This window comes from Leiobunum rupestre, chromosome 2, assembly GCF_980474605.1.
Source record: "Leiobunum rupestre chromosome 2, qqLeiRupe1.1.hap1, whole genome shotgun sequence".
NCBI lineage: Eukaryota > Metazoa > Arthropoda > Arachnida > Opiliones > Sclerosomatidae > Leiobunum > Leiobunum rupestre.
In genome coordinates this window covers 47658868-47675507 of record NC_143385.1, presented here as the reverse complement: position 1 = coordinate 47675507, position 16640 = coordinate 47658868, and the positions used below count along the sequence as shown (strand labels likewise).

Genomic DNA, 16640 nt, shown 5'->3' with positions numbered 1-16640 from the left:
AATAGGTTGGGCCTAATCACTTTATAGAATAAATATTTTCCTAAAGATGGTTTGGTTTTTATATTTCAGAAGAGGTAAAACGATGCGACGCAAAAAAATCTTCCGTTAGGCTTAACAGTTTTTTGGGTCGACTGTCTCTGTACCAAAGGAAATATACATGTATAACTCCGTACCCTAAATTGGAATTCTGAGACTTTCTGATTGACGGTTTTGTAACGAAGCGTTTACCCACTTGCGGCACGTGACCTCCGAAAAATCGGCCTCCATCGGTGGCTGTATTAGGATTGGAAATAAGCGGTGGTCACTGGGTCAAAGACCAGTTTATTAATTGCTTGGACCAGTTTTTTTATTCAAAAGCTAGGGGTTCACTGGTCCAGTGTCCAGTTTATTAATTCAAAATTATCTACCGTATTATTAACCAACTGGTCTACGTGACCACTTAAATAATTCAAGAATTGGGAGTCACTGGCCAAATAGACCAGTTTAGAAATAAACCTTATTTCCAAGCCTGTGCTGTATTGTCCTATCACGGCCAATTTTAATGACGCGGTGTTGAGCGAAGAGCGCCTCATCAATGTTGGCCGTGGTAATATCTGCAGTTGGTTACCATGGTAACTATGGAGCTAATGACAGGAAGTGGGTAAACGCTATTGACTACGCGCGAGGCAGTGATTTAGAATCTAGGATACGAGGTTTATATTATCTTTGGTTGTAGCGACGTTTTTGCCTTATTTCTAAGTACTGTATAAACCTTGAAGTCCAGGCTCTGCAGTCATACTTGTTAGAGAAAAAGAGGAATCGGTTTTATTGACGCGCCTATTTACGTTTGAAGCGAAATATACAGCAACTCGATCTGCATATACTCTGTTTAGTGTACACCCCTCCACTTTCAATATCTACTAAATCCATCAGGGTTGGACATAAGGATATTTTTTTTAGTAGTCAGCCTAACTAGTGAGTCTCCTATCTTAATTTATTTTAGTAGTCACTGACTAGTGGGGTAAAAATGGGGGTATAAAAACGAGAAGGTCAAGCAACCTTTAGTTTTACCCGTCACAATTAAAATAGGAGTTTATAATCACTTGCGTTACATGATGTGAATTTTTTTAAATAAAATGGGATTGATTTATTTATTTATCTGTGTGCCGACTTGTATACAGACTTCGGATTAGATACAAAAGTAGTGTGGTTCCAGAATATAATGTACCACAATGAGATCATATGAGTGAGAGAAGAATGATGATGAATTTATGATAAGCCATATTCGCCATTATTTATGAATATTTCGATCAATTTTTCACTAGTCAATTTGACTAGTGAGCCCCCAGATTTCGATTAATTTTAGTAGTCAGCATTAATTTTAGTTGTCAAATGAAATGACTTGTGCCTTATGTTCAGCCCTGGACTCTACTCAATTGTGAGGTAAAGTGTTATACCATAAAATTAGCTGTAGTAGTCAAATGCCGTGACTAGTGCCTTATGTCCAACCCTGGCCGCAATACTGTTAAAAAGTACGCGTCAGCGCCACGAGTGGCAGAAAAATGAGGTGTTGTATTCCCTTCAATGCAATACAATCTTAGTAAATCTTACCGGGCGTTTGGTCGGGTTTGGCATCTTTAGTTTTGAGCCCAAAAGAATAAGATGGAGCTTGCCCGACGGCGGCTGCTCCGGCTTTTTCGGGGCTGTAGGCGCCCGGGGCTGGAGTCTTGAATGGCTCCGGTTCCTTGAGCTTGGGCGACAGCGTGGGCGCCGCGCAAGAGTCCTTCCCGGTGTGGCACAACCCGCTGATGTTGTACGCTCCTGGACCAGGAACAAATCGATCTAGCTTCTCCTCGTGCCTACACAAAGACACACGCAAACAATCACTGTACAACGCATCTGAAGGACATTGAGGTTATTGCGGCTGATCTTTGTTAGCCAAGTTACGATTGGAAACTAGATATACTTGGAATGTATAAGGATCAATTGAGAGCGTGCTACGAACACGGCTGAAGAAATGGACTAGGCTTAAAGCAAGTGTCGACAAGACGTAAAGTAGCTCTATTTCAACAGATGTCGCTAGCGTAGAAATCAAAACCAGATGCTTATGCTACATTTTGACCCAAAAGGCGGGACATAGAAGTACCCCTCGATTGTAAATTTGACAATAGTTAAATTAAAGTAATTTTTAACAATATATTTTATATGGATATATAATTTAGGTTAAAGTCCACTAAGTAGAATATAAGATGTCTAATTATAATAATTATAAATGGTTCTCTGACGACGTTATTGTTTCGCTATTTTGAATTTTAGCTTCCTTTTGCCATTAATAGATGGCACCACGCTCTCTAGTAAGGTCGTTTTTTCGAAGAATCTGATAAATTCATTGCCATCTCTAATAACAAAGGCCTTATCATAATACAGGTGGCAATGATAGTGCCGACAGTTGCTTTAAAGGTTCACTGAATCCTTTGGAATATTAGAGCCAAATCATCCCAAATGTAATGTAATTCCTTCCCTTCCGTCACGTAACTCGGGCATTTGTTTCAGCTTTCCAAAACACGTGTGATTACTTAGCCCCACCCTCAAAATTAAATAGACTATGACCCTTTAAACTTGGTCGATTGCGAGACGTAGCACGTGTTCTCAAATTCATTGGCTGACCACCGTCGCGAGGGAAAATCTTGGCTGTAAACCACACCCGTTGGTATGATAATCATCAGCTATAGAAGTGATAAGATATAACAAAAGCGTGGACTGGTTAGAAGCGCGCTTAGAAAGCACATGCTATATAGGCAAAAGTGAAGAACAGCCCCCCCTCCTTTTTTTGGTTTTTTATTTTCTTAGATGAAAGCCCAGTGTGTAAGGAGTACGAAGGTATTTTTTTAGTTACCGCAAATGAGAATTAGTTAAGTTAACGCGTTTTGAAAACCGTCAATTTCAATGCATTTTCGACAATAGTTTTATGTGAGTTCTATACTTTTTCTCTCGAGATAGAGCAGGACACGTGAAATCAAAATTTATGTTTGGTGTGTACTAAGGAGTAATACTGATAATGAAATTTGTAGTGGTAGTGTAGACTATACTTAACTCTTACAAATAATTAATTTGGGAGGGAATATGTTAATGATCTGTACCTCAAAGAACGGGATTTTTTAACAATGCAAAAAGTTTTAACCGCAATTTATTGTTTAAAAAGATATGATCAATGTAAAATTGTTACCTACCAGCAATTTTTACAACGGGAAATACGACATATTTCGAGATTTGTTTGTTTATTTGATGTCGTAGGACTGATGAGGAGGACGATTCTTTAAATTTCTAGATTTTAATATGTTTTGGAGAACGTAGGACTGATGACGAAAAAGGAAAAGGGTGAAATGCAGAACAGTACTAACTTTTAAGGGTTGGGAATTTTTATCGTATTTCAACGCATTTTAGGTTTTTTTTTAATTATACCTGACTTCTGTGTGATGTTGACTTATACAACGTCGAATGTACTCTAAGTATTGGCGCCTAACGGCGCCGCGCACTCACTTCGCTCGAGCGCTGGGGGCGCGCAGCGCCTCCCCAACCCCATACTAAAAAAAGCTATGGGCCAACTATAACGCAACCTAGAGGACAGCACCAAGCCTGACGCATCAAGTATCGTAAACCCGAAAACAATAAACAAAACAAAAAAAAAGTACCTATTGTTAAAAAAAGCCCAAAGGACTTTGTTAACACGTGTGAAAAATCTACAATTTCAAAGCATTTGCGAGGGTAAGAAAAGTTATTATCGACTGAATTTCAACTTGTGCAATCGAAAACAGAATATTGGTGCCTGACGGCGCCACCCCAACCCCATTCTTGCTGTCACGATGGGCCGTCTATAACGCGACCTAGAGGGCATTACCTAGCCATAACGCATCAAGTATTGTCCAAATACGCGGAAAACTAAAATAGTTAATTGGTGTTCAATGCTTCACATTGGCCCAAATAATTAATTGATGTTCAACGCATCAAGTATTGTCCAAATACGCGGAAAACTAAAATAGTTAATTGGTGTTCAATGCTTCACATTGGCCCAAATAATTAATTGATGTTCAACGCATCAAGTATTGTCCAAATACGCGGAAAAGTAAAATAGTTAATTGATGTTCAATTCTTCACATTGGCCGAAATAATTAATTGATATTCAATTAGTTTAGACCAAAATGAAAGTTTGTTTTCATGTGTCCTACTCTATCTCGGGGTAGAACAGCCAGTGAAATCTCAGGATAATATCAGTGAAACTTGAAAAATCACATTCCCGATAACTTTTTATTTACATGTTTGCGGATAATAATTAATACACCATTAAATTCAGCATAAAAAATGCTACCAATAAATCGAATAAAAAACGAAAAATAATAGGGGGGGCTATTCTTCACATTGGCCCGTCGGGTTTTTTCTAAGCCTTATTACGTCGAAAAAAAGCTACCTGGATAAAATTAAACACTTGATACATACGATACCATAAGTTAATGACGATACCCAAGGAGGATAGGAAGGGAGGCGAAGTAGGAGGGATGAACCCGACAGCATCCTTGTAAGAAGTTTAGCGCGAACTCGGCGGGAAAATTTCGGAAAAATCAGCGTTGCCAGATTCCGAAAGTCCGGTTATCGTATAGAGCTACGATATGGATCGTATTTTCAAAATTGGGATCGTAGGGCTCCTCAACCCCCTCTATTAATGAAAAGTCCCCGAAAATAGGCACAAATGTTTTGTGACCAGGAATTTTTCTTTTAAATTTATATAAAAAGATTTAAAATAAATAAAATTTTACGATGTACGGGGTAAGGAAACGTATGTAAATTATAGGACAGTGGTTTTATTAGTTTTATTATAGACCAATGGGTTTATTACTTTTATTATAGACCAATGGTTTTATTACTTTTATTATAGACCAATGGATTTAATTGTTTTATAATAAACCAATGATTTATTAGTTTTATTATAGACCAATGGTTTTAATAGTTTTATTATAGACCAATAGTTTTAGTAGTTTCGTTATAGACCAATGGCTTTTTTTAGTTTTGTAGAACGATTTTTGCAATGATATTCCACGCGCCGATTTGAAACTGGGGGATTAGTCAGTAACGCCGTCTTTTAACAATATCCTTTATTCGAAACGGACGTAGACCTTTTTAGTTAAATTAGCGGGAGAGGCCGCCACCGGCCAAGGGTAGTCTAGATTATCTTTGGCCAAACCTACGTTTCTAATCGGCCGGTATTCTGGCATTCTTTGCCTCTAAATCGAGAAGTGAAGACAGGCTTCCGTTTAAATTAGCGACGACTACAGGGCTACCTTTCACGAGCTGCACTTACTCTGATCCCTGGAACTAGGCTGTGCCTGAATTTCCCTAATTCAGCGTAGAAGTCGGAGCTCTGCGGATATATTACTAAATAAAAGCTCTTAACAAGCGTCGAATAAATATGCCTAGGCGGAATAACGGCCCTGAATCTCGGATCGTACTATTTATCGTATTTTATCTCGGGATCGTATTATAGACGTACGATCCCGTCTTCGGATCGTATATCGTACCGACCGTCTAAATATCGTACAAATACGATCCAGATCGTACATCTGGCAACTCTGGGAAAAATGGCGGCAAGATTGCGGCCGCTACGCTACGTGTTGCCGCCATTTTTCCGAAATTTTCCCGCCGAGTTCGTGCTAAACTTCTTACAAGGATGCTGGCGCGTTCACCCTCCTACTTCGCCTCCCTTCCTATTCTCCTTGCGATACCGGTGAAAAGATTCCATTATTTCAACAAGCACTATATAAACAGTAACTTACAGGTCCTGGCTCTCAGAAATATTACTTTTTGGCTTTGGAGAATGATTTATTGAAGCGTAAATTAGATTGAAATCAAGTCTTACCTTCCTCCGAAGGAAAACGCGGGAGACTTCGACCGACTGGAAACAGAGTCATGACTGGACAAACCTGCAACGAAAGAAACCAAGTCAGAACTTCAAGTATTTCTGTCTGTAAAATTTACTATATCTACTAGCGTCGTGGAAGGTAAGGTAGGATAAAATCTTGGATAAATAAACCCCACTGGAATAGCGAACGGCAGGCGCCAGATTTATGCGACTTAAGGAACTATATTCTTATTTCGGATGATAAAATTAGCGAATAAGTAGATTAGTCCATTATGAAAAGGGATAATAAAGCTAAACCCTAAACAAATTTGAAGAAATTTAAAAACTTACTAATAGCTCGTACCGATAGGTCTTCGAGCAAACAAAAGACGCGAAACGCGGACGAAATAGGTCTTTAGCCAGAAATTCCAACGGTAGACGAGCTATTAGTAAGTTTTTAAATTTCTTCAAATTTGTTTAGGGTTTAGCTTTATTATCCCTTTTCATAATGGACTAATCTACTTTTTAGCTAATTTTATCATCCTTTACATTGCAGTCCATAGGTGGTTCCTTTTAACTTATATTCTTATTTCGCCTAGTTTCCTACATTGAGTAGAGATGGCGCGAGGCAAAATAACCCAAACTGCGAGAGTGGATTTTCAACGGCCATTCAACCAATTATTAAAAAAAACTGCTCCTACAGATTTTAATTATCCAAGCAAATATGAGGTTCGAAACAGGGTTGGAAAAAAAAGTTTTTTTTTTTAAATATAAACCCAAAACACAGGGTTTTTTTTGGTTTAAATCAGATTTTTTTAACCACTGCTTTATTTTACTTTTAATCTATTTTTCGCTTTTGTTTATCCGTCCATACATATTACCATAAGTCTATAATATTGTTCCATAAGTTGGTCACTTTGGGGAATATTTGACTGAGAGCTAGTAACGGAGTGACGTCATCACAAGAAAAAAATATCTCCCTAGCGACGCGCTGTCAAAGGCTACGTGTGACGCGTTAGCAAGTGGACGCAAAACGGCGACGAAGCCCGTAATGCAGTCTGTCTTGTGAATGGCTCTCAGTAAAACTTTTACATGTGTTGACCACTCTTATGTGTGTATTATACACTTATGATATTACCAATCAACTAAAAATTAATATGAGTAATAAAAAATATGCCTAGATTAAACCATGCATAATTTAATTTTGTATAAATGCAGGTTGACAAGGAGAATTCCTGGAAAATGTTATAGAAAAAATTGGAAATTTTCAAGAGAATTAAAGGAAAATAAAGGAAAAACCATAAGTCAAAATAAGGATTCTTATCGAAAAACAGTAGATAAAAGAAAGTGAAATATAGGGTGAAGTAGGGTATACGACGACGGAATGTTTTTGGGTTATATACTACATGAGAATTTGAGAAAACCTAAGGAATTTATAAGAAGGTATTGAAAATATAGGAAATGTGGTCACCTTGTAAATGTTTTAGAAATGTAATCATTTCGGTAAGAAAAAGTACAAACATTTTGAAATAATTTTTAGTTAATTAATTAATTTGAAAATCCCGAAAGCTTGGTAAAAATCTGTTGCAAAACCTCGAAATCAACACGAAATTCGTACTGAAATTTAAAAAATTGGTTTCTTATTTCTTAACCGAAAAATCATCTGCTAAGTCACGCTTAGCGTAACTAGCGCCAATAACGCCTAGTTTCTGTTAAACCTGGTGGCAGAAATGTGAAATGCGTTGCTCCACTAAAATTATGGAAGTGCTTAATCCCGTTATGATTGAAAATTTGTGTCCTACTCATCTGAAAAAGTAGGGTTGCCATTTCGTAACTTTCGTTTACGATAATAATAATCAGCTAGGCTAATACCCAAGGCACCACCTTAGGCCTAAGTCATCCAGCGACTTTTAAAGTCTTTAATTCAGGTGGCCGGGTTACAACACGTAGGAGGGTGGTGGAAAGCCCTTCATGCCACGCGAGCCAACAGCTCCCTACACTAACTATTACGGTTAATCTCAACAAGTTTTTATAAAAAACATAACAAGTCAACTGAAAAGTTTCTGTAAGCATTAAAATTTAAGAAACATTTAGGTACGTTAGAAAATTAATTCAAGTTACTATAAGATTACTCCCAGATAAGGAAATTTCACAACATTTCTTTGGCGTAAAGTTGCGGGTGGTCATTGGATTTCTAAACCCCGCTAGCATAAATAAAACCATTTCATAAGACCTCCGATTAGATCCATTCCTCTTGCCGCTTTTTGACCACTAAATTTCATCACTATCACCACGAGATTCCTTAAATTGGGGCCAAATTTGGGCTAATTTCACCGAAATAGAGATAGGATAATACCAGAATTTTCTACACTATCATTAATCTTGTCGTTTTCTTCGACGGGGTATTCGCGAAACAACCCAACGCCACCTTGCGGGCTTTATCCTCCTATCAAAATCTCGTTAAGTCTTTTTAGTATTCAACTCGTTTATCTCTTGACATCGTGTTACTTTTGAGGTTATTTTCAAGCCGGAAGATAATAGACAATTATTTCGAATTATACTCTGAGATATTTTGTTTTGAGGTTGGAAATTATGTTAATTCCATGTTCCTTGTATCAACTTGTGGCGTAGTTAAAATTTCCGCTGTTTCGTTTAATTATAAACAAAAAATAAACAATTGTTATTTTGCAGATTCGTTGATAAATATTTTTAACGTACATAATCTTTTAGAACCATGAATTTATTCATGAAGGACTCTTACAAGAATACATTTCTAACGCCAGGAGATTATTACAAGAGAGTATTCAACTGCGGTTTCATCGTAGACACACGCTATAAATTGAGTCCTACTCCCAGGGGCTAGTAGGCCACACTTTGAAGCTCTCTGGGGCTCTTTTAACTCATCGGAGGAAAATGGGGAAAACAGGCATACTTCTCAACTCACCCCTTACAACTCCTTCAAATTGTTGCATAACCTTTTGAAACACCCTGTATTATACACTTTTGTTGAAACGTACCTATGGTAGAAGGTAGTGCCACAGCTGCGGGTCCCGGCGTTTGATATTCGGCCGCGATGGGTCCTCTTCTTTTCGTGGGAGTCCATGGTCGCTGCTGGACGTGGAAGCTGTAGTGGACATCGCTCTGGAAATATACAAACATTAATTAAAAACCTAGTCTTCAAAAGCTGGTATCAATTGTACTGTCACTTAATAATATATCAATAAGCGCTTCAATAAAATCTCCATCAAGGTAAAATATACAGGTTGTTTCAAAAGGTTACGCAAAAATTTTAATGAGTTGTAGGTGGTAAGTTCAGAACTATGAATGTTTTTTCCCCATTTTCCTAGGATGAGCTGCAACAAACGCAAAACCAAGCAGCAGGGACTTTAAATACTGTTTAAGTGTAATTTTTACGCTGGTTACCTCGATTTGTTTACAAAGTCCTTGTTTAACTATCACACGAGCCCTAAAATTAATGTTCGTATTTCGCTGCTGCTTGGTTTTGGGCTTGTTGCAGCCTACTTCCAGGGGCTAGTAGGTCACACTTTGAAGCTCTCTGGTGCTCTTTTAACTCATCGTAGGAAAACGGGGAAAAAACTCACCCCTACTACTCCTTAAAATGTTTGCATAACCTTTTGAAACACTCTGTATAGTTCTTCTACCGCGACTGGACGGACAATCTGATTGTCTATGGTTTCTCTTTATACTGCAAAAGTGGTCAATTTTTCTATTCAAAGTTCTGGCAGCATGCTCGTAAGGGAGAGGGAGGGGACAAGATTTCATTGAAGCACCCACATAAGGTAAATTAACCTAGTTGGGTGATTCTTTTTATAGGCTTAAAATTTAACATGGAAACCGAAATGTATACGAGAAAAAAAGATATGAATTTACTTGTTAAAAAATAATTAATTCCAATTAAATTTAATGTTAAATTCATATTGAATGATAAATTGGAATTGGGATCTATAAAACAGCTGTTTTTGGATTCTTGAATTGGCGAATGGTTTTCGAATTTCATTATTTTGCCTCGAAAATGTATGGTTAGCCTGAATTTCAATGACTATAAAACAGATGCTTTCCATGTGATGTTAAATAAATTAATTCGAACGAAAAATGCACGGAACTTTTGTTAAAATACCGTCTGCTTCACCATGGTCCACTTGCAAGCTTTCAAAAACCGTTGCTTAAGGCAAATATAATAGAGCCCATTAAATTGTAAGCAAAACAATTGCTAGATGGTGCTACCTAGGAGCAACAAACACAAGGAGAACGCAGCTAGCCTTTAAAAACGCTAATGTTGTTGTGTACGAATTTCATTGAACGAGCCTTTACGCTGCACGTTTTACGGAAAGGGGGAAGACAATTTCCGAATTTTCCCCTTTCGACGGCAGCAGGTTCTAAAGCGTCTAACCAATGAAAACTGTGCACAAGAAAATGCACGACTTTTGACGGGTTGCGTTCTCCTTGTATGGGGTGCTGTACTTGTTACTCCTAAGTGCTACAATCCGAGCTTTTGCAGTTCAATCCGTAATACGTCCTTCACTAGTATTTCTGTAGTGTAACATAAAACCATACTGGTTGCAGGTTGTTCCAGACAACCCGAGATTTCGCGAAATACGATTCCTAATTACCACCCGAATGTGGAACAAGCTGATCGTGAATTTTATTCGATTTTTGAAACCATATGGCTTTAAAAATATCAAATTCGTTCAAAATCATTGAATAAAGATATCAAAATCCAGCTCAAAGAGGAATTACGTGACAAACCGTAAATAGAACAAACACGATAACAAACGAAGTTGGCCTAAATCTGGGTTAACCTTAAACGCAGCCTACGTTCTTTTACGAAAACGCTGCACCTCTCATTCTCTTCGTTTTATCGCCCCAAGGCCGTTTCTACACTTTAAACGTTAAAAGTTTTTCTTATTTTTACGTCAAAATATTGTTGAGTAACGTCAGTGGGTCTACGAAGGTCCGCAGACACAGAACGAACGAGAGAGGGCGAGATTCGAAGATATACGGACTAAATGTTGGCGCGTCGGCGGTGGTTGCCCAGGGTTAGAGTAATTCACTCGCCAAGTAGGCGTAGAACCCTGTCTTGTATTTCTTTTTCGAACAAGAAAATAAAATTGTTGTTGCAAAGTTTAAACTAAGGCCAAATAGTATCCTGGTTGCTTATTGAAACTCTGCTTTTAAACGCATTTGATATCGCTGCGTGAGGGAATCATGTGATAGCAGGCAGTGGCGGATTCATATGGGGGCGGCGGGGATAACGCGCCCCTCCCCCTTTGACGCGGGCGTAGGAAAAAGAGTATGTGGGTTAATGTCGATAAAATTATGTCCATTATAATTATACCATGATTGATTTCAATTATCAGTTTGTGTATTATGAATAAAATACGAATTATAGGCAAACGCGTATAAGTAGTTTAGTCGTCTGGGAGACCTAAATAAAGCTATTAATTCACCCCCCTTCCAAGATTTTAACTTTTTTAACAAACTTCTGCCGCCGGACACCACCTGCCTAACATCCGCCAGCCAGTTTATCTAAAATACAGCGGCCGTTAATCAATTAATAAACAGACATGACTCACTCACTGGTATCCCGTGTTGCAGTGTTGCCCGTTAAAGAGAGGGCATTTCCCCATGCACCGCGTCGAATTTCATAATGTCATAAATATTTAAGATTTTATCCGCTTTTAACGAGAGTAAAAGTGGAATTCCTCGAGCCTTCTGGAACTCGGTTGACCTCGATAGGACCTTCTCTCTCTTAAGCCACGTTCACACTTACCCCTAAATTCGCTTCGTTTAGATAACTGGTTTTTTAAAACCAACGTGAGAAATCGCTTCGTGTTGGTTCGGGATGCAACTCGTCCAAGTCGGTTCGCTTGGAATCGCTTTCAAAACTACCAGGCGGGGAAGTCAAATTGCTCGTATTTTCAAAAATAATGGGGATAAAATTCTAAATAATGTCAAATAATAATACTAAATGTATAGTAAACATGATTAACTAATTGTTTTGGGATACATTTTAGTATTTTCAAAATTCTAGTCATAATTTGAAATGACTTTAAGAGAACCGGGGTGAAGCCATTTCGCACGTGTGAACTAAGAATTATCGTAGGCGGTCAAAACTGGCATAAAAACCGACCTAAACTGGGTTTTAGGCTCTAGTGTGAACGTGGCTCAACTGTATTCTCTCAGCAAACTATTTTAGTTTTCGTAAATCTCTCAACAAGCCTTTTAGTTGCCACTTGCCACCGTCGAAATGTGACCCCAAAACATACTTGCGCTGCCGAAATCCGAAGGATGTGAGAACTGGCGGCTAAATGTATTCATAAGCGTTTAAAGTTAATGCACGTTAAGGCAAATATTTTCTCCGCCAGGGGAGCTACGGAGCTAGCGGTACTCTAAGCAGACGGTGGATTACGACCGAATTAAGTAACTTATCTCGGAAATAAGAGGGGTTTGATAGTCAAAATGACAGTTTATAAATTACTTTGACAACTTATTACAAAATCCGAGGAGCACTGGTCTCTGGAACCAGTTTATTCGGAATAATTTGGTACTAGACTACTCACAAGGAGACTACTTTCAACTTTATGTTGTCAAAAACATTTTTCGTTGCCATGGCAAACCCGTTGCCCATTGAATAAAACCCCTTTAGGATTTTTCAAGTTACATGAAGGTCTACCAATCCCCCGAGTTTGAAAAAAATCGGTGTGTAACACCTCGGGTAGTCTCCTTGTCAGTGGCTTAACAATTATTGGCGTCAAGAGTCACAAGTCCCAGGACCAGTTGAAAATCTTATTTCAAAGTCTGAAGAACATTCTTTTGGAGTAAATGCAAGGTTGAAAAAAATTTTTACAGGACTATTAGGTTCAACAACAGTTAAAACATTTTTACAAAAAGGCGGAAAAACTGCTAGACTATAAGTTGACAGTGATTTGAATTTAACCAATCGTAAGCTTGAAAATATTTTCTGGAAAATTTGGCTCGCACTGCCATCTACACGCGGGACCATTCTTTAAAATTCCGTCCTATATGGATACTGCCCCTAGAATTAGAATTACGTGTAGGGAATATGCGGATAGGTGTATTGGAGTAGGATGAAAAGCACTCTTGACGTCACAAGCTGGCGAGTTAGCGGGGGTGAGAGAGGATCGCCGCGTTGCTCGCTACAAGAAAAGAGGGGGAGCGACAACTCGATCTCTTGTGACGTTGATTTTCTCCTCCTTGTCGGACCAGGTCCGGTATCCAGCGTGTTATGCCCAATGAACTTCCATTCGAGTAATGTTTTCAACCGTAGTGTATTAGTTCCAATTGGTTTTCGAATTTACTATGTTCGCCGTCTTACGACTGAGGCTTAGAATAATATTTTCATTGTAAACTTTAAATAATATATCTACGATTTAACAAAAATGAATTAAAATATGAAAAGGTAGACACCTAAATTATGTTTACCAACAGAGATTGTTGTAGAAAGCAAGTGTCGGCTCGACGTGAAGTACCTCGTTTTCAACAGATGTCGCTAGCGTCGTAATCAAAACAAGATGCTTGTGACAAGAAGGCGTGACATAATTGTAATTTAAATTTGACGATAACTTAATTTTTAGCAATATATTTTACATGTGATTTATAATTTAGGTTAGAGTCCACTAAAGTAGATAATAAGTTGTCTAATTATAACACCTACAATGGTTCTCTGACGACGTTATTGTTTCGGTATTTTGAATTTTAGATTCCTTTGCATTAATAGATGGCACCACCAGTAAAGTCGTTTTTTTATAGGAATCGAATAGATTCATTGACATCTCTAATATCTAAATGATAGAGCCGACTGTGGCTTATTGTATATTTTAAAGAGTTACCAGTAATTTTCTTCGTATGGTGGTAAAAAATATTTATCTGTGCACTACGGTTTTTTGGAGTTATACGGAAAAGCATCCAAGATGTTTGCTTCGGAGTCCCCACTTGCTTTAATTTTTGGAAAATAAGCACATACAGACTGCCAGACTTTTCCCTTTCGAAAAAAGGGAACTAAGTATTAAGTGCTGGACAAGTTTTCGAAAAGTTTATTTCAGTTCTAAAAGCTGAAATAAATATCACGGCAATTAGCTAAATTGGCGAATGAACTTGAAGTGGTTTAGGGCTAAACAAAACAAATTTAGAGATTTCCTCGACGAACGTTTAGAAGGAAGTAAAATATGGCTGAAAGCGTATAGTCAGAGACGTAGCGTCGCCCCGAAAGGGTCATGGAAATTTCCTCAAGTGGCCGTTTTGTTTTCTTAACACTTTAGAGAGATGTTATTGCCTTTAAAAAGGGGGTAAAAAGATAACATTCTATAGTTTCAAGACTCCCGTTGTATTAAATATTAAATAAGTGTTAAAGGGACAGTACCCGGAGTTATTTAGGATACGGAAATTATTCAATAAGACCACCCCAAATACGCGTCTGGCTATTGTCTAGATGGAACTCTAGATTTATTTTTAAAACGCTGCCTATTTGCATCTAATATTTAACTTCCTGCTTTTGTAAATGACACTAACACTAAGTAGCGCGAAAAATAATAAATAGCTTAGTCCTTAATAAAAAAAGGGTTATTTCATTTGGTCGCGAGTGCGACTAAACCTGGTTTTGTTGTACATTTTGAGAATCAAGACCGAATGAAGAAACTTTCGCCGCTACTGGCGTGACTGAGCTAGAGGTGGATTAAGTTGACGAAGCATATTCTTCTTTTTTTAAAAAAAAACAAGCGTTGTCAAGGGTAACAAAGGAATAATAATTTGTTGCCAAGGTTTCCAAAGGAATAAATACTTTTTGTCAAGACTACCAAAGGAAAAGGGAGTGAATACGGAGGTGACAGCTAGCAGAAACGCGTAATTTCTGCAGGCTATCCTTATAAGGCGCTATCTATCGGTAAGAAAGCTCGTGCTATCATCGCTAGAGCCATTGTCTCCTGCTTAAAAATTATACTAAAAGTCACCAACATATGGTGTCTAAAGACTACGGCCTGCGGAAAGGTCAAGCACTTAGTACTAAAATGCTAAGAGAGCTCGCGCTCTTGGTCACGTGCCTTCCTTGGTGTCTGCTAGGTGTCAATTCCGTATTTTATGTTAGGCTTAGACGCCCCGAAATTTATCTAGACCTTTATATACATTTCTTATATCTATGGTCAAGCCACTAGCGGTGAAAGTTTCTTCTAACACCCTCTTAACATTTTTTGGATATTAATATTTTCTATCAATCAAAATACGCATATAGCAAAAAAAAGTCAATAAACAATTGGCACTTTTTAAAGTCGTTTAAAATTCTTGTCTAAAACTTTAATGCAGTAGAACTAGCGAATATAAAACCAATATAGATCTACATAATCTTTATACTAGTTATCGCTGGTGTCTCAGGCTTAACAACAGTCTTGACTGTAACAGATCCCATGAAGACTACGTAGCGACACAAAACAAAAAAACGGACGTTGAACGCAAAAATTGTACCCAAAAATATCTCAAGAGAGCTGGGATTAAACGATGCCGATGTCACAAAAAGTGGGGCTAATGTTTTTTCGACAGGTCGTACTTATCCAGCTGAAGAATTCTGAATTCTCGAGTGGAGTTGTTTCCGAGAATAACGAAAGAGAAATTATAAAAAAGGCATTTCTTTCATTTCCTAGTTTCATATATAAAGCCCACCGAAGAAGGTCGACTACGAATTACTCAATTTTATATAAATTCTAAAAAGGCTGAGAAAAAACCCCAAGTCGTGTTGATTTTTGTCAAGTTTGCGCGAGTTGAAATGGTAAGGAGAGTCATCTCAATCTCTCGAGTCAAGATTGAGTCAAGGGCCAATAAACTAAGTCGCCTTTTATGGTTCCAAATAATGACCCGTCAACGCTTTTTTTTTTACATTTCTAGATATGCATTTCGACTTTTTCGAGGAATTTTAAGCTTCAAATTTCCATATTTCACAGCTAAATGTATATTATAGCTGATGACTTTTGGATTTTCATGTTCCTCGGGGAAAATGTTGTCTGTTGTATCACGGCCAACTTTGACACTCGCGCAATAGCGGCCAACCCATTCGTCGAAATTCCATGAACAACGATTTTCCCGCTATAATCCATGCTATAAACTATCGGCGTTCAGCGCCACGCTCGTTTTCATATTGGCTTCAATGCAAAAAATATTCTAAAAATAATGTTCCGATAGGGGCGCTTGACGCCGAGATATATTTTTGTTCGTAGGTTAACATAGAAACTTTAACGAATGGGCTGGCCGTGGTTGTGCAGAGATAATTTTGATTGAACAAGTAACTTTCCCCAATTTAATTTAAAACACGGTACTTCTGACCAAATATTAAACCATACATGAAGCCTATATACGTTTCCAAAATAAAACTCAACGGAGTCGCTTGCTATTCGCCTCATTTCCAGAGCGTAAGCCATAGAAATCAAAATTACCTTTGCTATTTTGCGACTAAAAATTATATTTTAACATACGCTAAAACAGAGATTTTCCTCGCATGCGAACTATGGGGTTTACTCGTTCAAAATTTACCCAGCAGATGATTTACGTCGTCGTGTACCTCGCTTTACCACAAAATTCCGAGGTGTATTAAATTAACGTTATTCCTATTTCCTCCAAGTGGCGGACTTTGAAAGCTGACGAATAGAATTGGTGAAGGAGACGATAATTTATCAGGGTTTCCATGCATTTATCGTTCTTTTACATCGAATGTTTAGCAAAATTGTTCTTCAATGACTTGAGAACATGG

At 38.0% G+C, this 16640-nt stretch overlaps 1 protein-coding gene across 3 annotated transcripts in view; it reads right to left on the bottom strand.

The window, feature by feature from the left end:
* The window catches only part of LOC149957684 (ciliary microtubule associated protein 1A-like), a 38957-nt gene that overhangs the window by 7860 nt on the left and 14457 nt on the right, over positions 1 to 16640 (bottom strand). For all 3 annotated transcript variants that reach the window (XM_090165707.1, XM_090165708.1, XM_090165709.1), the window contains exons 2-4: positions 8887 to 9010; positions 5888 to 5951; positions 1591 to 1838 (exon numbers count right to left, since the gene is read on the bottom strand). In XM_090165707.1, the coding sequence (XP_090021833.1) occupies positions 1591 to 1838; positions 5888 to 5951; positions 8887 to 9010 (436 nt within the window). The remainder of the gene's footprint in view (positions 1 to 1590; positions 1839 to 5887; positions 5952 to 8886; positions 9011 to 16640) is intronic.